General features: G+C 47.5%; 1 protein-coding gene across 12 annotated transcripts; it reads right to left on the minus strand.

Annotated features, from left to right (window-relative positions):
• Positions 1-48: 48 nt before the first annotated feature.
• ATAT1 (alpha tubulin acetyltransferase 1) lies at positions 49-26,554 on the minus strand. 12 transcript variants are annotated; one of them, XM_059702162.1, is made up of 13 exons: positions 26,217-26,554; positions 25,739-25,799; positions 25,565-25,656; positions 25,396-25,456; positions 25,163-25,276; positions 24,875-24,976; positions 5,108-5,153; positions 4,930-4,995; positions 3,559-3,630; positions 3,187-3,427; positions 823-902; positions 688-730; positions 49-385 (listed from the first exon to the last, which is right to left on the minus strand). In XM_059702162.1, exons 1-13 carry the CDS (start codon positions 26,321-26,323, stop codon positions 208-210), a joined length of 1,263 nt encoding a protein of 420 aa, XP_059558145.1. In that variant the 5' UTR covers positions 26,324-26,554; the 3' UTR covers positions 49-207. The 12 variants fall into 12 exon arrangements, with proteins under 12 accessions (XP_059558145.1, XP_059558146.1, XP_059558143.1 ...); XM_059702163.1 differs by having other exon boundaries at positions 49-234; positions 823-935; XM_059702160.1 differs by having other exon boundaries at positions 823-935.
• Positions 26,555-26,604: the final 50 nt, after the last annotated feature.

Here is a 26,604-nt window from a genome sequence, read left to right on the forward strand (position 1 = left end):
TGGGCGAAGAGGGTCAGATTGAAATAACGACAGGTTTCTCAGTAGCTCTCGTGATAAAAATACTTTATTGCTTTGGTGAGGATAGGAATGGTTGGGCACTGCTAAGAAGGCCTGTTGAATGAATGAACGAGTGAATGAATACAGGCACGGGAAGGCGGCGGTGGCTGCTCCCGCAGTGAGAGGACTGCAGGTGTGGCGGGGCTGCAGTCACCACGGCCTGGTGCTGCGCCGTTCCTGCAAGTTGCGAATGAACCTGGCGTTGAACATGTCCCCCGCCACTGTGCAGTGCTGGGCTGGGGGGGCGGGGGCCTGGGCCTGTGGAGGCACTGGGTGCATGGGGGCCTCCCCACTCCCATCCTGTGACAAGGTCTCCTGGCTGGCGGCCCTGGTGGGTGGGAGGGAGATGGAGAGTCAGGGTCTTTCTGGCCCTTATGTAGAGGACGACCATGATGGAACCACTGGTGCTATGTCCAAACTGGAAACCTCAGAAAGTGCCCAAGGGAAGTACCAGAGTTGAATTTATGGGGAAACAGGCTTGTAGGATGTTAGGTAGAAGGATTTTTTTGGGGGGGGGGGCGGGGGGAGTCCAGTTGGACGGATAAGATTTCAGAGGAAGGAGCTGAGAGTGATGTTAGGAAAAGAGAAAGAGGTGTGGGCAAGCCAGGAGGGGAGGGGATCAGGCCTCACCTATTCTCTGTTTCCTGTTCCCCCTGCTTCCATTCTTGGTTGCCTGTGGAAATACCAGGCATGTGCATGGGAAGGCTGGAGCAGGCGGTGAGCATGACCTGCTTGATTTGAGGGCAAGGAGGGAAGAATACTTACCTGTGCTGGGGGATGAGGAATTCAGCCCCCCATAGCGGCTGTAGCAGCAGCTCTGGGCTACCAGCCCTGGGGGAGCCCCCCTGTAGGAGAAATGGCAGGCGATGGGGAAGAGGCTGCAGGGGGGAAGGTGAGTGGGTGTGGAGGAATCAGAGGAGGGACTAAACGAATAGCACAGGAGTGCAGAGAGGGGCAATTAGACTTCTAGGGGTTTTAACCTAGGCAGGGCCCCAGGAAAGGGGAGGGAGCTCATTTTATACCCCAAAGATTTTCTGGAGCAATCCTGATTTATTGCTTTTCTGTTTCTAGTTGGAGTAATGTGTTAATATTTGTGATGCAAATCATCTCACAAAAACAGACTTACACATAGGTAAACTATCTGTTGGACCTGGTGCCCGGATGTTTGGTTTGGAAAACAGTTACCTTACTTACAGGGAGTGGCCAAGTGATTTAGGAAGAAAAGGGGGGGAGCCTTTGAAGAGCGGTGACAGACTGTGTTGGGCACTCAGCAGAGGTAAGGGACTGTCTTGGGAGAGGTGCCAGGGTTTGGTGGGGGAGAAGGAAACCAGAATGGAAGAGGAACCCGGGACCATTAGGGGATGCAACTCGAGGGTCCCAGGGATAATGGTGCACCTTGACATCTCAGCAAGGGCTGGCCTGGGGCGAAGGGTAGGGTCGCGGGGAGAGCCCGAGGCTCTGGGGGGAGTGGGGAAGTACACACAGAAGCTTCCGCAGAGGGATCCAGCAGCTGCTTGAGGGGAGAGAGGGGCGGGAGAAGATCCAGCAATGCCACGGGGAGGGTGGACACCAGACCCTGCAGGGAGCTCGGAGCCTCCGTGCTGGAAGACATGCAGATCTCAGCAATAAGGATGACAGACTCCCAGGCCCCAGGAAAATAAGAGGTGACACACAAAGGAGGCCGAGACCTTAAGTTGCTTTTTGGGGTGTGCTTTTTTCATTGAAAATGTCCATTTAAAAAACACAAAGGAATTCACACTTTATTCAAACAACACAGGGAGAAGAGAAAGGAGAAATGAGTAGGGAGAAAGGGAGGTCCTGCTCCCAAGGATTTGGGGGAGCACAGGGGGTGCCTGATCTACCACACACTCGGAGGAGGGAGGAGGGAGAAGGGAGGAGGTTTTATTCCTGGGTGTGGAGCAGGGAAGAAAGGAAGACCAGAGAGAAGTTCCCATCATCACGACAATCACACAACAAGGAATAGATGAGCATCTAGCTGCTGAGGAGGACGGGTCCGGGAGCTAACAGGCCCTTGAGACTCAGGCTTCTCTTGTGAAACCTGGCAAAGGCGACCCCTCTTTGACCCCAGGTGCTGCCAAGAAACGAAGTCCCTCACAGAATCTCACCTGGGGGGTAGTGCTGTCTTCAGAAGTGCGAGTCTAGCCCCAAAGTAGACAACAGCTCAGGGGTCCCTGACATACACACATGTAATGAAGAGCCTAGCATTGTTGGGGGGTCCCTTTAAGGAGCTGGCTGGCATGAGCGGGCTGAAAGGCAGTGTAGGTGGCAGCACGAGGGCCATCACTGGACTGGAGAGTGAGCTATGGGTTTGTTCCAGGGACAAGACCCTGCAGCGAAGGCTGTCGGGCCTCCATGGTGGTCTAGAGTCCGACAGCGGGCCAGGGTGTGCTGCTCTGGGCAATGTGGAGAGGGGTGTGCTGTCTGTGGGGAGTACTCAGTGACCGCGTTGGGAGAGGAGGCGCTTCTAGGGCGAGGAAAGCTACAAAGCAGAGGGCCATCCCGGGCCTTGACAACCCAGAAAGGAGAAGAGGGAGTCTCATGGGCTCCATCAGGCTCCTCGGGGTCCTGGGACGCACGGGACGAGAAGGGGTGGGTTCTCGGGGACGAGGCTCCCGGGGGAGAGGGTTAACTGTCAGTAGCGACTCTCCTCAGAGCGGGGAAGGGAGCTGTGGGAGGACGGTATGGACAGGAGGTAGGGAGAGGGAAAAGGGGGAAGAGAGAAAAACGAAGTCAGAGGTGGAGAGAGCTGGGGGAGACGGGAGATGCCCCTCCAGCTGCGGGATGGCTCCTGCCGCACCAGCACTCGGGGGCCAGGGCCCCCGCCTGTGCCAGACGCCACTGCTCCTTCCCAGCAAGGACCACACCAGCATTTCCCCCAACTTAGAGGCTCACCCCCCCCCCCCCCCCACCGATCTGGGTTCTTCCTCCCACTCTCACTGTAAAACGGGGCCCCGGTGCCATAGACAGTCCTGATCTGCCCCCTCACTGCCAGGCACTCCCAGACCTCCCACACACCTCCAGTGTCTCCCCCGCCTGCTGTCCTGCTCCGTCACGCCTGGGCCCAAACCGCCCTTTCCGTTTCTCACACTGCCCCTCCACGCCCATTACCTGGTGCGGCGGCGCTGGGCTGGGCTGGCTGCAGGGTCGGTGGCCAGCAGAAGGCGGGCAGCAGGGTGAGGGGGGCAGAGGCGCAGGGAACGCAGCAGCTCCTGCTCTGGCACAAAGGGGCGGAGGGGACCTCGTTCGGGCGAGTTTCCCAGGCTGCTGGAGCGTGGCGGGTGGGCTGGAGGTGTAGCGCGGCGAGGGGCTCTGTTTAGGGGCCAAGGAGGCTCCACAGCTACCTTCAGAACTGGGAAGAGAGGAGAGTCATGACAGTAGAGATCAGGGTAGAAAACAGAAATCAGAGCCTTTAGAGAGAATGGACCCTTCCCCTGAGGTGGGGCACCCCGCCCCCCCACGCCGGGCACCCGACCGCCTTACATTCTCGGTCACTCGAGGAGTACGGCTTAATGTCTCCCTCTGCTCTCTTGGGGGGCAGCTTCCTTGCTGGAGCTGGCGGTGAGAAGACAGGCAGGGGAACACCAAGACACACACTTGGTAGCCTTCCTCCGGCCACGACCCGCCACTGCTCCCTGACCACAGCTCCTGGGGACAGTCCGCTCCCCCACAGAAGAGGGAACTCGGGGTGCTGGAGCACTGCTGAGGAGAGCCAGGAGGAGGGGCCGAATGCAGTGTGGGGGGAAGACCCAGGCAGCCGCTGGGGCCTGGGGTGCAGGAGAAGGCAGCCAGGGAGGCCCCTGGGGTTCTGGGCGGAGGGGTGGTCCCGCCGGGCCAGCGAGGACAGGTCCCTCTACTGGTAGACGAGCCGGACAGAGGCCTCGGTGAGTCAGGGATGGCTCTGGAGAGGCCAGGAGAGGGGGGCAGAACCTCCCCCTCCAGAGCCAAGACGGGAAGAGATTGAAGTTTTATAGGAAAAGGAGGACGGAGGGGAAGCGTATCTGGAAAGGAGTTATCGGAGCAGAGGGGAGGATGACCTGCTGTGAGACTCTGCCTCCGCCCTCACTTCTTCCCTTGCTCCCTCCCTCCCTCTCTCAAGAGGGTCCCCCTCAGGAGCCAGGAGAGCCTTCCCCACGGCCCCCACTGTGGACCTCACGGGCTCTCATCCCCTCGCAGCCGGGGCACCAGCCGGGCGGGCACGGGAAGCCCTGGCAGCCACGAGGCATGGGCACGAGTCCCTCTCAGGGCCGGACACTGGGGACAACCGGACCAGCCTGTTCTCTGAGTGACAGTTACTCCGCTTCCTGGCCAAGGAGGAGCCAGCGCTGGTCACAGCCGGCTCAGGAGGGGGCCCGCTGCGCATGGCGGCCAGCACCTGGCTGCTGCTCCCTGTGGGAGGCCGTGAGGAGGAGGGGGCTGGCTGGCAGGGAGCGTGAGGATGGCTCGGGGAAAGGGGCAGCATTCAGTGCCTCCTCCGTCCGGTTTCTCCAGGTCTTCACTTTGTGCCTTTCGTGTCAGTATTCTATGGCTGCACACGGAAGGGCTGACTGCACTTGCCTGCCCCTCACCGAGGGACGGGCCGACGGTTACAAAGGAACCCGACTCGCCTATCTTGTGGACCTGAAGCCACAGAGGCTCCATCAGCACTCACTGTCAGACAGGCCCAGCAGCTTGCTTAGGGAGGTCTTGACGGCTCCAACGCACTGCGCCCCATGTGGGAAAGGCGAGTGAGGCTGCTGGGGCTGGGCTGCTGAGGAGTGTCCCCTTCCCCACGCCCTCCACCCCCCACCCCTGCCGCTGTGGCCTCCGAGAGCAGCTCGCGGGCACCACAGCTGCCTAGCAGCGCAGCTTTACCAGGGGGCACAGGGTCGGCCGCAGCACGCGCGTGTCCAGTTGCCCTCAGAGGGGGAGCAGGGGGCCCTGTGAGGAAGGAGGCGGCGCCCTCAGTGGGGGGCCAGTGGGACCGGGATCCGCCTCTTCCCTTTCCCTCGCCCCAGCTGGCTGGCCAGCACCCACAGGTGAGGACACTTACGATGCTGGTGGGCAAAGAAGCCTTCAAAGATCACGAAGTTGTTCACCTGGAAGACAAAACGGCAAAATACGGCCGTCCCTTCAGCCCCTCGGAAACGGCTCGGGCACGGAGCCCTGTGCTAGGAGGCCCCGTCCCACAGCCCCTCAAACTCGCGGGCTGACAGCCAGCCCACACTGATAAGGCAGGCGCAGGACCGCAGGGCCAGAAACGTCTTGGAAAAGAAGAACAAAGCGCAGGAATCACACTCCCTGACCTCAGCGCTGCAAAGCCACGGTCATCGGCATGATGCAGGAAGCCTGAGGACAGACAGGCCGGCGGAGTGGCGGGGGCCCGAAGTTCACGCGCGTCTGTGGCCAGCTGACTTTCAACACGCGCCACGCCGCCCCGGGCAGAGCAGTCCCTCCAGCAAATGGCCTTAGACAGTGAACTCCACATGCGAGGTACTGAATTGGGACCTCTATTTCACACCACAGGCCAAAAAGCCAAACACACAAATAAAAATGGACCTAAGAGCTAAAACTATGAAAACCTTAGAAGGAAACATTGTGGAAAATTATCACTTTGGATTATACAATTTCTTTTTTTTTTTTAATATATTTTATTGATTTTTTACAGAGAGGAAGGGAGAGAGATAGAGAGTTAGAAACATCGATGAGAGAGAAACATTGATCAGCTGCCTCCTGCACATCTCCCACTGGGGATGTGCCCGCAACCCAGGTACATGCCCTTGACCAGAATCGAACCTGGGACCCCTCAGTCCGCAGGCCGACGCTCTATCCACTGAGCCAAACCGGTTTCGACAGGATTATACAATTTCTTAAATATGACATCAAAAGCACAAATAACAGTCATCAAAAGTAAAATCTTTTGTGTTTCAAAAGACACTTTCAAGAAAATGAAAAGACAACCCACAAGCAAAATAGGACAAAATATTTTGCAAATCATCTATCTGATAAGGATGTGGTATCTAGAATATATCAAAAAGAACTCTTAAACGTGAGAAAAAAGAACACAATTTAAGAATGGGCATGGGACTTGAATAAACGTTTCTCTGAAGAAAATACTAAAAGGGCCAGTGAGCCCTGGAAAAGGTGCTCGGTGTCATTAGTCACAGGGAGATGCGAGCGAGGCAAACCCACAGAGATACACTCACACCCATGAGGACGATCACTATTTTTTAAAAGGAAAAATAACAAATGTTGGTGAGGATGGCACTGGTTTTCAACCTTCCTCATGCCGCAACCCTTTAATACAGTTCCTCATGTTGGGTGATCCCCAACCATAAAATTATTTTCATTGCTACTTCATAACTGTAATTTTGCTACTGTTATGAATCGTAATGTAAATATCTAATATGTAGGATGTATTTTCATTGTTGGCGACCCACAGGTTGAGAACCGCTGAAGAGAAATTGAAACACTCATCCATTGCTGGTGGAGAGGTGAAATATTATCATCATTGGAAAAACAGTTTGTCGGTTCTTCAAAAAGGTAAACAAAGAATTACTGTATGACCAGCAAGTCCACTCTTAGGTATATACCCAAGAGCATTGAAAATACAAATGCAAAAAAAAAAAAAAAGAAAAGAAAATACAAATGCAAACAAAATCTTGTACACAATATTCATAATGGACAAAAAGTGGAAACAACCGAATATCAATCAGCCACCCTAGCCGGCCTGGCTCAGTGGACAGAGCGTCGGCCTGCGGACTGAAGGGTCCCAGGTTCAATTCTGATCAAGGGCACGTACATAGGTTGCAGGCTCCTACCCGGCCCGGTCCTGGAGGCAACCAATGGATGTTTCTCACACATCAATATTTCTCTGTCTTTCCCTCTCTCTTCCACTCTCTCTGAAAAATCAATGGAAAAATGTTCTCCAGTGAGGATTAAAAAATAAACAAAAATGTGGTAGAGCCACATAATGGAATATTTTTTGGCCATAAAAAGGAATGAAGTATTTATACAAGCAACAACATGAATGAGCCCCCTTAAACACAACGGTCACAAAAGCCACATATTGTGTGACCCATTCACATGAAATGTCCAGATTAAGCAGGTTAGTATAAGGGAATGGGGACAGGGAGTAGGGAGTGCTTAATGACTTCCAGGTTTCTTTTTGGGAAATGGAAATGTTCTGAAATTAGACAGTGGTGGTAATTGCACAATTATGTGAATATACTAGAAACCACTGAGTTGTTTGTTTTAAATAGTTAAAATAGTGAATTTTATCTCAAAAACAAAAAGCCCAGACCCTTTTAGGTTCTCCCAGGACCCACTCTCACAAAATGCCAAGGCAGGTATCCAGAACTGTCCAAACAAAGCCCACTGACAAGAGCACAGGTCTCAGGCTCCAACACTGAGAAAAGGGAGATTTACTAGTAAGTAGGGCTCGAGTAGGTGGAGCTATCGGGGGAAGACATGCTGGAGGACAGGGTACCGCTCTGATATCTAATAATTGATCACTTTAAAATTACTTATTATATTATCACATTCAATTTGGCCTTCACAACAACCCTATTTTAAAGAATAGTAAAAATGACTTGGAGACCTGGCTGGTGTAACTCAGTGGTTAGAGCATCGGCCCACGCATCAAAGGGTTGCAGGTTCAATCCCCAGTAGGGGTGCATGCGGGAGGCAACCTGTTTGTGTGTCTTTCTCACATCAATGTTTCCTCTCTCTTGCCCTCCTCCCCTCCCTTCCATTCTCTCTAAAAAATATATCCTTGGGGTATATTTAAGAACAACAACAAAGACTTGGAGACATGGTTTGCCCAAAGCCAAGTACCGTATTTTTCCAGGTATAAGACACCCACCACTTTTCCAACCCAAAATTAAGGAATCAATAAACAGCCCTAACCGGTTTGGCTCAGTGGATAGAGCGTCAGCCTGCGGACTAAAGGGTCCCAGGTTCGATTCCGGTCAAGGGCATGTACCTTGGTTGTGGGCACATCCCCAGTAGGAGGTGTGCAGGAGGCAGCTGACAAGTGTTTCTCTCTCATTCATGTTTCTAACGCTCTATCCCTCTCCCTTCCTCTCTGTAAAAAAATCAATAAAATATATTTAAAAAATAAATAAACATTTGCTGGTTTTCCTCGAAGGCCTTCTTCTTTTTCGGCATCTTAAGGAGTTGTTCTTCCTGTTTTCTCCACTGTCTGATCATATATTCAGTGGGGGGAGGTCCAAACTGTCTCTCTGCAGCTCTATTTCCATGCTCTTTTGCATAGCTGTTTACATTCAGTTTCAATTTTGCCCAGTAAGAAAACTGCTTACGGGTATTTATCTTTTTATTTTTTGACATCTTTATGGGCTTAGAACTCTCCAGTCCCTGTTGCATCTGCACACTCTCCACCTCCAATTACGGCATCAGCTGACATCAGTAACAATAAGGCTCATGATTGGAGGAAGCCTGTTTGGCAAGGTATGGGCAGCTACGCACCCACACGATTCCCTCCTCGGCTGACTTCTGTGTATAAGACACCACTCAGTTTTCAGTCTAACGATTTTAGACAAAAATAGCGTCTTATACATGGAAAAAGGCAAAAGCTGCAAATGGCAGAGCTGGGCCTCAAGCCCCAGACTGTGATTTTTTGTTACTCCTGACCCAGGGATATTTTTTCATCGATTTTTAGGGAGAGTTTGATGGGCAGAGACACAGAGAGAGAAACATCGATGTGAGAGAGACACATTGATCAGTTGCCTCCCGCAGGTGCCCCTGGACTTGGAGCGGGGATCAAGCCAGCAACCGAGGTGCGTGCCCCTTGACCACCAAAATCGAATGCAGGACCCTTCAGTCCGAGGGCCAAACCATCCACTGAGACGATGCGTGTAGATAGCATGCAGAGCTCATGAAACATGAGCCACTGTTATTTATATCTATCCTGCTCTGGTGTTACACGTCACCTGGGTCATGTGTTTGATGCCACATGTTGTGCTCCTTCCACTGTTCTCTGCTGCCTTTTTTTTAAAAAATATATTTTTTTATTGATTTCAGAGAGGAAGGAAAAGGGATAGAAACATCAAAGAGAGTGTCATGATCAACTGACTGTGTTGCCTCTTAATGTAAAAATACATGTGGGACCTAGCCAGTTTGGTTCAGTGGGTAGAGTGTCAGCGAGCAGACTGGAGAGTCCTGGGTTCGATTCCGGTCAAGGCATATGCTAGGGTTGTGGGCTCGATCCCCAGTAGGGTGTGTGCAGGAGGCAGCCAATCAATGATTCTCTCTCATCATTGATGTTTCTATCTCTCTCCCTCTCCTTTCCTCTCTGAAATTAATAAAAATATATTTAAAAAATAAATAAATAAAAATACATGTGGCTGTACACTCTAAATCAGGAGTGGGGAATCTTTTTTCTGCCAAGAGCCATTTGGATATTTATACCATCATTCATGGGCCATACAAAATTATCAACTTAAAAATTACCCTGCTAGAGATCAACCAAAGGACTTGTATGCATGCATATAAGCCAAACCAATGGACATGGACAGCAGGGGGATGAGAGCATGAGTGGGGCGGTGGGGGGAGGATGGAGGTTAATGGGGGGGATAAGGACACATTTGTAATACCTTAACTAATAAAGAATTTAAAAAAAAATTACCCTGCTATATTTGGTCAAACAATTAATTAACTCATCCCTAATGCCTTGGCAGGGCCAGACCAAATGGTTTCAAGAGCCTGATATGTCCCACAGGCCGGGCGTTCCCCACCCCTGCTCTAAGTAGACCCTGTCTATCTCCCGCTTTGATCCTGCTGTAATATGTACCAACACACCCTCATCCTCCCCCAAACACATGCCCAGCATTCCAGCCACACCAATCTGCTTGCAGTGCACTGACAGGCACTTAGCTCCTCTCTGCCTTTGTTCATGCTGGTTCTTCCACATGAGAAGTACTTTAACCCACCTACTTCTGTCTCTTGACAAACACCCATCTTTCAAGATTAAACATATATCAAACCTTTCTTTACCCAAACTCAACTCCAAGGTAGCACACACCACCATGTCCTTATGCTTCCTCTGTAATCATATCCATCCAGTCATGTTACAATAGGTAACTGTTCATGCTCCTATCCAAGGAGCCCAATCCCAGCCCCACCGCCCACTTACACTGCTTCAGCAATTCCCCCCACATGCTTTGACATCATCAGATTTTCTCTTTATGGAGTCATTCTTATGCTGTTAGTTCTTCCAACTGAAAAGAATCAACCTGCTCTTGATCCACCTCCTTCTCCAGCTCTTGCTCTACTTCTCTGTTCCCCTAAAAGCAGCATTTAAAAGAGTGGCCTTGGCCCTGGCCAAGTAGCTCAGTTGGTTAGAGCATTGTCCTGATAGACCAGTGATGGCGAACCTATGACACATGTGTCAGAGGTGACACACGAACTCATTTTTTTGGTTGATTTTTCTTTGTTAAATGGCATTTAAATATATAAAATAAATATAAAAAATATAAGTCTTTGTTTTACTATGGCTGCAAATATCAAAAAATTTCTATATGTGACACGGCACCAGAGTTAAGTTAGGGTTTTTCAAAATGCTGACACGACGAGCTCAAAAGGTTCACCATCACTGTGATAGACCAAGGTTACAGGTTCAATCCCCGGTCAGGGCACATACAAGAATCTACCAATGATGCATAAATAAGTGGAACAACAAATCTATGTTTCTCTCTTTCTCTCTCTAAAATCAATAACAAATCTATACTAATAAAAGTCTATGTGGTCGTCACACCCTCACCCAGTGACCCCCTCACACCATGATGCCTTCACGCCACAATGAGCAATCCCCACGAGGCTGTGAGCACAGTGGGCATCCGCGGGTGGGTGGGGCTGCATGCGCATGCGGGTGGGCTGGGGCTTCTGCGTGCGGGATGCGGAAGCAGGGCCGGTAGCTCCGGCCTACCTCTTTGGGGCAATCCATTGAGGAGCCCCAGGTGGTTGGGTGGAGCCTAGCTCTTTGAGGCAATCGCAGGGCTCCCACACTGTGAGAGGGCACAGGCCAGGCTGGGGGATATGCGCCCCCCCGCCCAGTGTACGAATTTCATGCACCAGGCCTCTAGAAAAAAAATAAAAGAGTAGCGTATTCTTGCTATCTCCAGTTTCTAGTTTCTAGTTTCTCAATCTCCTAAACCCACTGCCCATCCGACTTGCACCCACCACTGCACCATGCTCCTCAAGGTCACCGTGACCTCAGGCACTCACTTCCCAGATCTCTTACCTCACTGATCAGTGCCATTTGAGTCAGTAAGCCATTCCTTCCTCCTGGAAGCACTTTCCTATTGGCCTCCAGGTCAACTTACTTGTAAGTTTTCATCAACTTCACTAGTTACTCCTTGGTCACACTTGCTGGTTCTTCCTCTCCTCCCTTTTTTTAAAAAAATATGCTTTTATTGATTTGAGAGAAGAAGGGAGAGGGAGAGAAAGATAGAAACATCAATGATGAGAATCATGATCAGCCACTCCTACAGGCCCCCTACTGGGGATCAAGCCCACAGCCTGGGCATGTGCCCTTGACTGGAATCAAACTGGGGATCCTTCAATATGCAGGCCAATGCTCTATCCACTGAGCCAAGCCAGCTAGGGCCTCCTTGACTATTTAAAAAAAGAATAGTTTATTGATTTTTAGAGAGAGGGAGAGAGAAACATTGATGTGAGAGTACAACGTCAATGGCTCCCTCTTGCACACCCCCTATCGGGGATTGGGCCTAAAACCTGGGCATGTGCTCTTTTTTTTTTTTTATGTATTTTTTATTGATTTCAGAGAGGAAGGGAGTGGGAGAGATAGAAACATCAATGATGAGAGAGAATCATTGATTGGCTGCCTCCTGCACATTCCCTACTGGGGATCGAGCCCGCAACCTAGGCATGTGCCCTTGACTGGAATCGAACCTGGGACCCTTCAGTCCACAGGCCAATGCTCTAGCCACTGAGCCAAACCAGTCAGGGCTGGGCATGTGCTCTTGACCTAGAATCAAGCTGGCAACCTCTTGGTGCATGGGACAATGCCCAACCACTGAGTGGCACTGGCCAGGGCCTCCCTGACTTTTTAAGAGTGCCCAAAGGCTGAAGTCTTTGGACATCTTCTCTATCACCTCCTGGTGATGTCATCCTGTCCCACTGCTTTCAATACTCTATGTATACTGAAAACTCTCCATCCAAAACCTCTCTCAACTCCAGGGAAACACCCAACTGTCTAATTAACCGGAACTTAGCATAGACATCTCCAATTAACATATTCAAAATGAAGTCCTATTTCTCCCAAATCTGTTCCACCTATCATCTCAGTGAATGTAACTCCATCCTTCCAACTCCTCAGGCCAACAACTTGGGAAATCATCCTTAACTCCCTCCCTCTCTCTCCATCGAGAATCTATCAGGAAATCTTACTTGCTTTAACTTCACAATATTTGAAATCTAACCACTCCTTGCTTCTCTGCTGTTACCGTCTTGGTCTGAGCCGCCACCAGCTTTCAGCAGGACTGTTGGCTCCTAACTGGTCGCTTGCTTCTGCCTTTGCTCCCTTCTGCTTATTTTTAGTTTACTTTTTTTTTTAAGAGAGAGGAAGGGAGAGGGAGAGAGAGAAACATCGATTGGTTACCCTCTGTAGGCATCCCAACTGGGTGTCGAACTGGCAGCCCACGCATGTGCCCTGACCAGGAATCAAACCCGAAAGCTTCTGGTATACAGGATGGTGCTCCAACCAACAGAGCCTCAGCAGCAGGGACCCTGCTGGGTTTGTTTGAACCCTCTCTCAAAGAGTGAGAAACATAGATGTGAGAGCACACATTGATTGGTTGCCTCCCACACACGCCCTGACTGGGCATAGGGATCAAACCTGCAACCCAGGTTTGCACCCTTGTCCGGGAATTGAACCCACAACTCTCGGGTGCATGGGTCAACATTCTAACCACTGAGCCATGCCAGCCAGGGCAGCTGCTGCTTATTTTTAGCAGCCAAAGTGATCTGATTAAGTCAGATAATGTCATCCCTCTGCTCAAACCCCTATGATGGCTCCTTTTTTCACACAGAGTAAAAACCAAAGACTGAAATGGCCATAAGGCTCAAATGTCCTTCCTGCCATTACAGCTGATTGCATCAGTCGCCGCCCCAGCCCATCACTGACAGTGCTCCAGTCACACCAGCCAGCTCACTCTTCCAGGCACAGTCCCATCTCAGGGGCTCTGCTAGCCCTTCCCTCCAGATACTACTTGGCTCTTCTTTTCACCTCCTTTAACTTATCCCTAAACTGACACTTCCTCAGGGAGACTTCCCTGCCTATGCCATTTAAACTTGTAATCCCACACAATTCCATCCCCATCCCGCAAACCCAAGCCCTCTCACTGGCTCTAATCTCTCCAGAGCACTTATAATCAAGCACAGGATAAACTTGTTTGTCTGTATCCTCAACTAAAATATAAACTCCAGGAGATTAAAGAGAAGCAGAGTAAGTGGATGCTATACAGACATGCTCCCAGAACCAAACTGGAATTACAACTAAAATACAAAAACAATCCTGAATAATCAACTGAGGACTCGCTGGAGAGAACCTTCATAGCCAAGGATGAAAAATGGAGACCATGTAGGGACTGGTAGAAAGGGCAGAGGCATGAAAGGGCAGGCCGGGCACCCACAGACAGCAGCTGAAGTTCCAGAGAGACGTCTCAGCTGTGGGGGGTTCTACTGAGAACTCTGGGGTCTAATCCCAAGCTAAGCGCCCTAGCAGAGAGCACCAGAACTGAGAATGGTGCCAGCATACCATCCGGCTCTGAAAAGCAGCAGGGTTGCTGTCAGCCAGGGAGAGACAGCTAGAAATACAGGCATCCTCTTAAAGGGCCAACATACAAAATTTCTTGTGCACCAGCAGAGGGAGGGCAGAGTGAACTGGAGCAGAAGCCAGAGTTGGGGGCTCTAGGCTAGAGCTCAGAAGACAGGCACCCTGGTTTCCTGTGCTGAGTCATTCTGTCACCATGCGGAGAGCTTCTTTCTCAGGCAGACATTTGCTACCCAGGTGGTTTTGCCTGGGGGAAACTTGACCCACCCTATTGGAAAACACCTTTCCCCTCCCTGTGGAGTTCCTGAGGCACATTAAGAGACTAACAATTAGCCTCCAGGCAGAAGCAATTGCCCCACCCTGTTGGAAAAACTCGCCACACCTGTGGACCATTGCCTAAGGACTACTCAAGACTGAATCCAATCATTCTTCAGGCACAGATGGTCTCTAGAGCAGTGGTCACTAACCAGTGGTCCGTGAGGTCCAAAAGGTTGGTGACCACTGCTCTGGAGGCTTTGAGTCTTTCCCTGATCTACATAGTCAGAAACACATTTGAGAGGCATAGCAGAGCTACCTAATACATGGTCACAAACCCAAATAGGCAGCAAAATGAGGAGACAAAAAAAAACAAGCCCAAAATGAAAGAACAAGAGAATTCTTCAGAAGAAGAGATAAATGAAAAGAAATAAGAAATTTATCTGACCCAGACACATCTTAATTAAAATGCCAAAAATTAAAGACAAAGAGAGAATCTTAAAGGCAGCAAAAGAAAACCAAACTGTTACCTACAATGGAGCTTCCATAAGGCTGGCATCTGATTTCTCATCAGAAACTCCGTAGGCCAGAAGGGAATGGCATGAAGTACTCAAGGTAATGGAAAGCAAAGACCTGAAACCAATATTACTACAGTGGGGCCTTGACTTATGAGTGTCCTGACTAATGAGTTTTTTGAGATGCCAGCTGTCTCTCTGCCGATTTTTTGCATTGAGTTGACAGAGTAATTTGAGTTAACGAGCTCCTGAATGAGCTCGGTCTCGGAACGAATTAAACTCGTAAGTCAAGGCCCCACTTTATGTCCAACAAGGCTATCAATCAAAATAGATGGTGAAATAAAGAGCTTCCCAGAAAAAAAACAAAAAAACAAAAAACGCTAAAGGAAACATCACCACCAAGCCAGCATTTTAAGAATTGCTAAAGGGACTTCTGTAACTGGAAGAAGAAATAGAGAGAGAAACCTAGGCATACAGAATTAAAATGGCAATAAATAAGTACCTATCAAATATAAATGGATTAAATGCTCCAATCAAAAGACAGGGTAGAGCCGAAACCGGTTTGGCTCAGTGGATAGAGCGTCGGCCTGCAGACTGGAAGGTCCCAGGTTCGATTCCGGTCAGGGGCATGTACCTGGGTTGCGGGCACATCCCCAGTGGGAGATGTGCAGGGGGCAGCTGATCGATGTTTCTCTCTCATCGATGCTTCTAACTCTCTATCCCTCTCCCTTCCTCTCTGTAAAAAATCAATAAAATATATTTAAAAAACAAAAAAGACATAGGGTAGAGCCGTCTTGAGACGGCTGGGAGGGGCTGGCTCTTCAGGAGAAAAATGGCTGCTTAGGTCCAGAGAGTCAGGAATGTCCCAGTGTTGGACTCTTGGTCACGTCTCCCAGACCTGCTCTCCTCCACAGCCTCTACCCAGACTCAAGTCCACAATGCCACCTGCACCTCAGCCACAGCACAAATTGAAGTGATACCATGCAAAATTTGTGGCAATAAGTCGCCTGGGATCCACTATGGAGTCATCACGTGTGAAGGCTGCAAGGAATTCTTTAGGACAGGGGTCCTCAAACTTTTTAAACAGGGGGCCAGTTCACTGAACCTCAGACCGTTGGAGGGCCAGACTATAGTTTAAAAAAAAACTATGAACAAATTCCTATGCACACTGCACATATCTTATTTTGAAGTAAAAAAACAAAACGGGAACAAATACAATATTTGTATTTGCATGTGGCCCGCAGGCCGTAGTTTGAGGACCCCTGCTTTAGGAGGACCAGCAGAACAATGCCTCTCACTCCTGCCCAAGGCAGAGAAACTGTTTACTTGATAGAAACAACAGAAACCGTTGCCGAAGTTGCCAATGGGGCTGACTGCAGAAGTGTCTTGCCCCAGGGATGTCAAGAGATGCTGTGAAGTGTGGGAGGATGTCGGAGAAGCAGAAGGACAGCCTGTATGCTGAGGTGCAGAAGCGCCAGCCACTGCTGCAGGAGCAGCAGCAGAGCGGGGAGGCGGAAGCAGCAGCAGCAGCAGCAACAGCCTCAGCAGCCTGAGTAACTAAACTGGCAGCGCTATGCCAAAGGACATGTCATTGACCTGCCCAGTCCAAGGGTTATTACAACATGGATTCCGGCCAGCCGTCCCCTGATCAGTCTGGACTTGACATGACTGGAATCAAACAGATAAAGCAAGAACCCATCTATGACCTCACATCCATACCCAGCTTGTTTGCCTATAGCTCTTTCAACAACCGGCACTTAGCACCAGGGATAACAATGGCTGAAATTGATCAAATGTTAGAAAATGTAAAGTGTACCTCCAAAGATTTCCTCTGAATTAATTCTTTCAAAAAGTCAGAAATACATTGACTGAATTTCCAAAGAAGGGGTAAGGTAGGGGAGGAATTGCTTGTGTTTTAATTAACAGTCAATCTATATGTCAACAAAATCCAAATAGTAAAAGTCAATCCTAATAATGGCCCTGAGCAATTTTCATAATTAGGTTTTCATCATCTGTGACCCACTAATTGTGCTTCAGGTAGTGTGCAGAGGTTCCGTTTTTAAAAGAGGGTAGGGAAAGCTTTGATGTGCTCTGGATTATATCGTTTTTGTTTGCTCTATCAAGACTCTTCCAGTGCTACTGGGACTGTGAGCAATGCTCTCAACCTCTGTAACTATAAGACCTCTCCTCCAAGAGTCAAAACAGGGAAATGCCTGGGAAGACCCTCACACTCAAGTTGCCATGCTTCAAAGAGCCCTTAGAAAATGTTTCTGCTGCCAAAACCTGCTGTAGATGGAAAATTAAATCCAAAGAATCTAAGACTTTAGATGGTAGGTGACTTTCCAAAGAGGACAAATAAAAGTCTGAAAGGGGGCATATTGGCTTCCTCATCTTACAACTCACCAAGCCCAGGACATTGAAGTAAGTTGATCTTTGAAGATTATTCTGCAAATGTCTTATACTATGACAGTTAATTTTGAAATGAATTGTTTCTATAATAGATTCTTTCTCAGTTCTCTTAGCTAGCTTGAAGAAAGGCTAATTTTTCAAACATTAGGCATGCACTATTGCAATCAGCAAAAACACCTGTAATAAAAAAAAAAAAAAAAGACATAGGGTAGCTAAATGGATACAAAAATATGACCCAACTATATGCTGTCTACAGAGACCCACCTCAGAACAAAAGACTCACACAGGATAGAGTGAAGGGATGGAAAAAAAGTTTTCCATGCAAATGGAAATGAAAAAAAAAGCTGGGGTAGCAATACTCACATCTGACAAAATAGACTTCGAAATGAAGGCCATCACAACGAGACAACAAAAGTCACTACATAATACCAAAGGGATCGATCCAACAAGAGGCTATAACCCTGGTAAACATATATGTACCCAATATAGGAGCACCTGAATATATAAAAAAAAAGTTCTGGAGGACTTTAAGGGGAAATTGACAACAATACAATCATAGTAGGGGACTTTAACACCCCACTGACTTCACTGGATAGATCTTCCAGACAAAAACTTAACAAGGAAAACAGTCACTCTAAAGGACACACTGGATCAGATGGATTTAATGGACATTTATAGAACATTTCACCCCACAGCTGCAGAATATACATTCTTTTCAAGTGCACATGGGTCATTCACAAAGATAGACCACATTTTTAGACACAAAACAAGTCTCTACAAGTTCAAGATTAAAATCATATCAAGCATCTTCTCAGATCACAGTAGAATAAAATTAGAAACCAACTACAGTAAAAATACCCCAAAACATTCAAATACATGGAGGCTAAATAGCATGTTATTAAATAACTAGAGGCCTGGTGCACGACATTCATGCACTTGGGGTGGGGGTAGAGGGGTCCCTCAGCCCAGCCTGTCCTCTCACAGTCCGGGACCCCTCAGGGGATGTCCAACTGCCAGCTTAGGCCCACTCTCCTAAGCAGGCAGTCGGACATCCCCAGAGGCATCCTTAGCACTATGGCAGAGGCGGGTGAGGCTCGCACCACTGCCACTGCACTTGCCAGCCATGAGCCCGGCTTCTGGCTGAGCAGCGCTCTCCCTGTGGGAGTGTCGCTCAGCCAGAAGCCGGGCTCACTACTCCTTAGCACTATTTCCCTCTGGAGCACACTGACCACCGGGGGGCAGCTCCTGCACTGAGCATCTCCCCCTGGTGGTCAGTGTGCATCATAGCTACCAGTCGTTCTGCTGTTCAGTCAATTTGCATATTAGGGTTTTATTATATAGGATCAATGGGTTACCAATGAGATCAAGAAAGAAATAAAAAACTTCCTAGAAACAAATGTAAATGAACACACAACCACCCAAAATTTTAGGAACGCAGCAAAAGCAGTCCTGAGAGGGAAGTTCATAGCACTACAGGCCTACCTCAAAAAACAAGAAAAATTAATAATGATTTAAACCTACAACTTAAAGAATTAGAAAGAGAACAACAAGAAAAGCCCAAAGTAAGTAGAGGAAAGGAAATAAAAATTAGAGCAGAAATAAATGACAGAGACTAATATATATATATAATCAATGACACCAAGAGCTGGTTCTTTGAAGGATAAACAAGATTTATGAACCATTAGCCAGACTCATCAAGAAACAAAGAGAGCTCTAACCGGTTTGGCTCAGTGGATAGAGCATCAGCCTGCGGACTCAAGGGTTCCAGGTTCGATTCCAGTCAAGGGCATGTACCTTGGTTGCATGTACCAGTAGGGGGTGTGCAGGAGGCAGCTGATCGATGTTTCTAACTCTTTTTTCCTCTCCCTTCCTCTCTGTAAAAAAATCAATAAAATATATTAAAAAAAAAAAAAGAAAGAAACAAAGAGAGCCCTAGCTGGTTTGGCTCAGTGGATAGAGCGTCAGACTGCGGACTGAAAAGTCCCTGATTTTATTCTGGTTAAGGGCACATGCCTGGGTTGTGGCTTTGATTCCCCAGTAGGGGGCATGCAGAAGACAGCTGATCAGTTGTTCTCTCTCATCATTGGTGTTTCTATCTTTCTCTCCCTCTCCCTTCCTCTCTGAAATCAATAAAAATATATTTTTTTAAAAAACAAAAACAAAAACAAAAAAACAAAACAAAACAAAAAAAAACAAAAACAAAGAGAGAGGACCCAAATAAGAAAATCAGGAACAAAAGTGGAGAAGTAACCACTGACACCACAGAAATACAAAAGATTGTAAAAAAAATACTATGAACAACTATATCCCAACAAGCTAGATAATGTGGATGAAATGAACAAATTCCCAGAAAAATACAGTATCTCAAAACTGAATCAGGAAGAATCAGAAAACCTGAATAGGCCAATAATAGCTGATGAAATAAAAACAGTAATAAAAAAAACTCCCAGTAAACAAAAGCCTTGGTCTGGAAGGCTTCATAGGGGAGTTTTACCAAACATTCAAAAAAGAACTAACATCTATACTCCTCAAACTATTCCAAAACATCCAAGAGGAAGGAGCACTTCCAAGCTCTTTTTATGAGGCCAGCATTACCCTAATTACAAAACCAGGTAAAGACACTACAAAAAAAGAGAATTAAAGGCCATTATCCCTGATGAACATAGATGCTAAAATCCTCAATAAAATATTATAAAATCGGATCCAGCAATTTTGAAAAAGATCATAAAGCATGACCAAGTGGGATTTATCCCAGGGATGCAATACTGGTACAATATTTGCAAATCAATAAGTGTGATACATCACATAAGCAAACTGAAAGACAAAAATCACATGATCATATCAACAGATGCTGAAAAAGCATTGGGGAGGTGGCCACTGGAGCTGCAGGAACCAGTGGGAGCCAAAGGGTGGGCTGTCAAGCTGTATGGGCTGGGAGAAGGGGCTCATCGTGGAAGAGGGACAGTGCTGCCCCCACGTGCACAACATCACTCCTAAGGTAACAAATCGGAAGTATTGAAAGGTGAAAGTAGATGATGTGCTTGGTGGAGCAGCTGCCGGGAGAACGTGTTCTCTGCTGCTGAGCCATGTCCCAATGTGAACATCCTGTGCCTATTTTACGCAGCTTCAGACCCGCACTGCAGATGTGCCAATGATCACCTTCTACAAGTGCTGTGATGCTCAGCGTGGACACTGCTAGAGAGACTTGGGCCAGGCTGGCCCAGCTGCCTTCGTGTCTGTTTACCTGATTCCCCAGAGTGGATTCTCAGCTAGGAGGGAGCACTTGTATCCTGAGGGTCTTTGCTGGGGAGGCAGAAAGTTAACGATTTCAGGGTTGTTGGCCAGGGTGTCAGATGATGGATAGCCCATCTGCCAATCACTGGATGAACTCAATGTCCAGGGAGACTTTGTATGGGGGAAAGATTATCCACAACTAATTATACTCTGTTTAATTTCCTGTTCATTCATCTTTCACATTTATTGGGCAACTGACATTCTTTTACCAACCACCAACACTCTTAAATATTTCTATTGTTTGCATAGCTAATGAAGTACAACTTATTTAGTTCCTAAATATTTAACTGTTAAATGAAAACTGATTTAATCGAAGTTTATTCTGAATATTTAATTATAATGAAAAGTTTAATACTGCCTTCTCAGTGTTTTAAATGACTTAAGAAGTAGATGTTAGCCCTAACCAGCTTGGCTCAGTGGAGAGAGTATTGGCCGTGGACTGAAGGGTCCTGGGTTTGATTCCGGTCAAGGGCATCTACCTTGGTTACGGCTCTATCCCCAGTAGGGCGCGTGCAGGAGGCAGCTGATTGATGTTCTGCCCTCGCATCATGTTTCTCTTTCTCCATCTCCCTTCCTCTCTCTCTAAAAATCAATACAAATATTTAAAAACAAACAAAAACTAGCTGGGGTCAGGATCTAGGTTATTGGTGGATTTATTGGAACTTAAATTTATGCCTTGGATACAGATTTTTACTTTTGTACAACGTGGTATTTTACCCATAAATGAGTAATTTTTTTCCTTTTGTAATTTATTTTCATTTTCACAAGCTATCTATATTAATAGAAGGATATGCTAATTAGAGTGGGTCGACTGGACATCTTCCAGTTGTCCTGCCTCCCTTCCTTCCGGACAAAGCCACGGTGGTGGTGGCCGAGGCAGAAGCAGTTAGGGGTGATCAGGCCAGCAGGGGAGGGCAGTTAGGGGCGATCAGGCAGGCAGGCAGGTGAGCAGTTAGGAGCCAGTGGTCCCGGATTGCGAAAGGGATGTCTGAAGGGTCCCAGATTGGAGAGGGTGCAAGCCAGGATGAGGGGACCGCCCCCCCCCATGCACAATTTCGTGCACCGGGCCTCTAGTACCATAATAAAACTTTATAAAAGTTACTCATGTGAAATATTTCTCTTTAACATTTTATGTTAATTAAATGCATGCCACAATAAAAAAAAAGAAAAAGCATTAGACAAAATCCAACACCCATTTTTGATAAAAACTCTCAGCAACGTGGGACTAGAGAGAGCATACCTCAACATGATAAAGGCCATGTATGACAACCTACAGCCAACATCATACTCAATGGACAAAAACTAAAACCATTTCCCTTAAGAACAGGAACAAGACAAGGATGTCACTTTCACCACACTTTTTTTTATATATATATATTTTATTGATTTTTTACAGAGAGGAAGGGAGAGGGACAGAGAGTTAGAAACATCGATGAGAGAGAAACATCGACCAGCTGCCTCCTGCACACCCCCTACTGGGGATGTGCCCACAACCAAGGTACATGCCCTTGACTGGAATCGAACCTGGGACCTTTCAGTCCGCAGGCCGACGCTCTATCCACTGAGCCAAACCGGTTAGGGCAACTCTCACCACTCTTATTCAACATAATACTGAAGTCCTAGCCACAGCAATCAGACAAGAAGAAGAAATAAAAGGTATCCAAATTGGAAAGGAGAAATTAAAACTCTCATTATTTACAGCTGACATAATACTGCACATTAAAAAAAACCCTAAAGACTCCATCAAAAAAACGACTAGATTTAATCAATGAATTTGGCAATGTAGCAAGATACAAAATCAACACCCAGAAGTTGATGGCTTTTTTATACACCAATAGTGAATTCTCAGAAAGAGAAACTAAACAAACAATCCCATTTACCACTGCAACAAAAAATTTAAGATATTTAGGAATAAATTTAACCAAGAAGGTAAAAGACTTGTACTCAGAAAACTACAGGACACTGGAAAAAGAAACAGAGGAAGATATAAACAAATGGAGGAACATATGTGTTCATGGATTGGTAGAATCAACATCACGAAAATGTCCATACTACCCAGGCAATCTATAGATTCAATGCATCCCATTAAAATACAAACAGCATATTTCACAGATCTGGAATAAATACTCTAAAAATTTATATGGAACCCAAAAAAGACCCCAAATAGCTGCAGCAATCTTGAAAAAGAAAAACAAAGTTGGAGGAATCACAATACCAGATTTCAAGTTATACTACAAAGCCACCGTAATCAAAACAGCCTGGTACTGGCAAAAGAACAGGCATATAGATCAATGGAACAGAACAGAGACCCCAGAAATTGACCCAAGCCCCTATGCTCAATTAATATTTGACAAAGGAGGCAAGGACATACAATGCAGTCAAGACAGTCTCTTCAATAAATGGTGTTGGGAAAATTGGACAGATACATGCAAAAAAATGAAGCTAGACCATCAACTTACACCATATACAAGAATAAACGTAAAACGGATAAAAGGCTTAAATGTAAGTCGTGAAACCATAAAAATTCTAAAAGAAACCATAGTCAGCATAATCTCAGATATCACTCATAGCAATATGTTTATGGATACATCTCCTGGGGCAAAGAAAACTAAACAGAAAATTAAAAAATGGTACTACGTCAAAATAAATGGCTCCTGCACAGCAAAAGAAACCATCAACAAAATGAAAAGGGAGCCCACTACATGGGAGAACATATTTGGCAATGATACATCTGATAAAGGGTTAATATCCAAAACATATAAGGAACTCATACAAGTTAACAAAAAGAAGACAAATCATCCAATTAAATAATGGGCAAAGGACCTAATAGACACTTCTCCAAAGTGGACCAGATGGCCAAGACATGAAAAAATGCTCACAGTCACTGATCATCAGAGAAATGCAAATTAAAACAACACTAAGTTATCACCTCACACCTGTCAGAACGGCTATCATCAACAAATCAACAAATGACAAGTGCTGGTGAGGATGTGGAGAAAAGGAAACCCTAGTGCACTGCTGGTGGGAATGCAGACTGGTGCAGCCACTGTGGAAAACAGTATGGAGTTTCCTCAAAATATTAAATATGGAAAAAAAAATTAAATATGGGACTGCCATTTGACCCAGTGATCCCACTTCTAGGAATATATCCTAAGAAACCTGAAGCACCAATCAGAAAGAATGTATACACCCCTATGCTCCTAGCGGCACGATTTATAATAGCTAAGATCTGGAAACAGCCCATGTGCCCATCAGTAGATGAATGGATAAAAAGCTGTGGTACATTTATACCATGGGTTGCTCTGCAGCAATAAAAAGAAGGATCTCTTACCCTTGGAGACAGCATGGAGGGACCTGGAGAGTATCATGCTAAGTGAAATAAGTCAGTCAAAGAAAGACAAGTATCACATGATCTCACTCATATGTGGAATCTAACAAAATAAAATGATGAACAGGGTGGATCCAGACACATGGAAGCATAGAACAGAGTGCAGAATGTCAGGGGAGGGTGGGTGGGTGGGAGCTAACCAACCAAAGAACTTGTGTGCATATATGCGTAGCCCAAGGACACAGACAACAGGGTGGTGAAGGCTTGGGTGGGAGCGGGCTATAAGTCAATGGAGGGGGGGAGGGTATATAATACTTTCTACAATAAATATTAAAACAAAAAAATTACGTGTAACTAAAAAAAAAGACAAACCCTCTCAGGTAAAAGCCAATAATGATTTTTGGAGTCTCAATGGTATGAAATAAATTCCTGTTCCTAAGAAAAAATAAAATAAAATCACATGGAAAAAATAATAAAATAAAATATGAGCTCCACAAGGGCAGAAACTTTTACCTGTTTTGTTGAGTAAAATATTTCTAGTGTCAGATGCTCAATAAATATTTGTTAAGTGAATGGGTAGTATTACTAACATTATATTGCATTTACTTATAAACCAACCACCTTCCTCAGTTTACCAGCCGTGGGCAAACTACGGCCCACGGGCCGGATCCGGCCCATTTGAAATGAATAAAACTAAAAAAAAAAAAAGACCGTACGTACCCTTTTATGTAATGATGTTTACTTTGAATTTATATTAGTTCACACAAACACTCCATCCATGCTTTTGTTCCAGCCCTCCTGTCCAGTTTAAGAACCCATTGTGGCCCTCGAGTCAAAAAGTTTGCCCACCCCTGGTTTAGACCAAAGCTCCCCGAAGACAGAAAATGTATATTATTATCGGCCCTTAATAAATGTTGATTTAGTAAGTAATGGCCTTTGTAAAAACAAGGAGGTGAAAATGAGTTGGCTATATTTGGGGCACAAACATATTATTAGGTATACAAAACAGCCATGATGAAGAATCAAAATAGGTGAGAGTAAAATAACTGCAAAATGAGACATGGTAAAAAACAACAACAAACACTTAGTTGTATAAAATGAATCCTATATGATGGGGAATGTGCCTGGAAGGCGCCAATTCTTTGCCCCCAAATAATAAATTGAATGTGACTGCTCAGTGGGGACCTGCCCTCTGAGGCCTCTAACCTGCGGGACTGTGGTCTCCAGGCTGTAGTGTTTATTTAGGAACCTCAGCAGCTTCGGCGAGGGCCGGTCAATGGCTAATTGGTGCGGTTCAACTCGCTCCTTCTGCAGGGAACAGGAGACTCAAGGTAGAAGGTGTGGGGAGAACATGCCAACAGAACTCTGGAGCCTGGGGAGGGAATAGGAGGACATGGGGACATTGGGGAAGGGGAGGCAGAGGCTCCAGTAGGGCTCACAGCAAAGGGGCCTTTATTCTCCCTTTGGACAGATGGGTGAATAGAGAAGTGATACCTGCAACATATACTGGAAGAGTTCTCGCCCGTGGCCATGGCGTTGAAGTGTCTCGTGGATGTAAAAGTCCAGGATGCAAAGTGGTTCCACCTCATTGTGAGCCTCACGATCGTCCTAAGAGGTAAAGAACAAGTATCTCTTCAGGACCAAGACATTGCTGCCACCTCCCACACTTCGGAACTGTTGTTTGGGGAATCAAGGCATATGAACTCTCAGCCTCCAATAGCACTCACCAGTACAAAAAGTTTCTTGTAGCCAACTTTGAGGAAACCAATAATAGCTCCTTTTCCAGCCCTATGGGATGGGGAGGATAATGAACAAACGAGTAGCAGCTCTCTGAGAGAGTCCACATGAAAGGGGCTGGGGAGGAAGGGTGCGCGCTGGAAAGCGTGTGGCACTCACGGTCGAGCGGAGCTGTCTTTGAGCACGTACATAACATGGCGGTTACTCTGCATCCTCGATGCACTGGTGATGGGTGCAGGAAGATGCTGGGCCTGCAGGGAGACAACAGGCATTTTGCAAGTCCCTTCCTAAGGACCAGGCCTCCCTTATCTACTGTCCCCGGGCGTCCAGTACCTTGGCAGAAGCCTTGCCCAGTTCATCTACGATGGTCATAAGTTGCTGCTGCACATCAACACTATAGAGAGGACAGAGGGAGAGTCACTGCCGAGGGCTCTGACGGTCATTCCCAGGGCCCTGGCCGCAGCTCCCACCCAGGCTCAGCACTGAAGCCCAGGACTTGACCTTGCTGCCTTCCAGTCTGACTTTCCCATCCCACCCTCTGGAACCTGCACTTCTGCCACACCCCCTCCTCCCCTGAGGCTGCTGTGGGGAAGCGGAGAGGGCGGGTCAACCACATCCTTTGGCCGAGGGGTGGAATGTCATAGATCCAAGTGCAGATCAATCCCTCTAAGTGTAGGGTGAAAGGGCACCAACAGGTCGAGCCAGGACATCAAAAGGAGGGTCATCGTCTGTGATAAGGGGGCGTGGTGCCGGGACCAGGTATCTAGGGGAACCGGGAGAGCCGGGCCTCGGGGTGGGTTTGAGATGTCACCGGGCTGGCGTTGTGGTTCCGGGTCGGCGGGCCGGGGGCCGCAGGTGCTGGTCCAGCACCGTGATCCGCTCTGGCAGCAGCGCGTCCACATCAAACGGGAACTCCATGGCCCATTGTGCAGGGCCAACCCCGCCCGCGTAGCGTCACTTCCGTCCTGCCCTGACGCCCCGCCCCTTGGGGGGTCTATTTCCTTTGCTGGGAGGGCCCGCAATCCCCGCCCCGGAGCCCTCCTCTCACCAGCCCCGGCCCTTAGCAGCGCCCCTCCACCGCCCCGCCCCACCCAGCCCCGGCCCCAGGGAACAGCTGGGTGGGGTGCGCCGCGGAGCACTGCCTCAGGCACGGGGGCCCACAAACGTGGTCGGGGCAGAAGGGCACCAGCGCCCATCCG

The sequence above is a fragment of the Myotis daubentonii genome, chromosome 6, assembly GCF_963259705.1.
Source record: "Myotis daubentonii chromosome 6, mMyoDau2.1, whole genome shotgun sequence".
NCBI classification, from domain to species: domain Eukaryota; kingdom Metazoa; phylum Chordata; class Mammalia; order Chiroptera; family Vespertilionidae; genus Myotis; species Myotis daubentonii.

Coding starts and splice junctions, on each gene's coding strand:
- ATAT1 (XM_059702157.1), bottom strand. CDS start 26,323: ATGGAGTTCCCGTTTGATGTGGACGCGCTGCTGCCAGAGCGGATCACG. Junction 25,800..26,216: donor GGAACCACAACGCCAGCCCG/GTGACATCTCAA, acceptor TCCTCTCTATAG/TGTTGATGTGCAGCAGCAAC. Junction 25,457..25,564: donor AAAGACAGCTCCGCTCGACC/GTGAGTGCCACA, acceptor CCCATCCCATAG/GGCTGGAAAAGGAGCTATTA.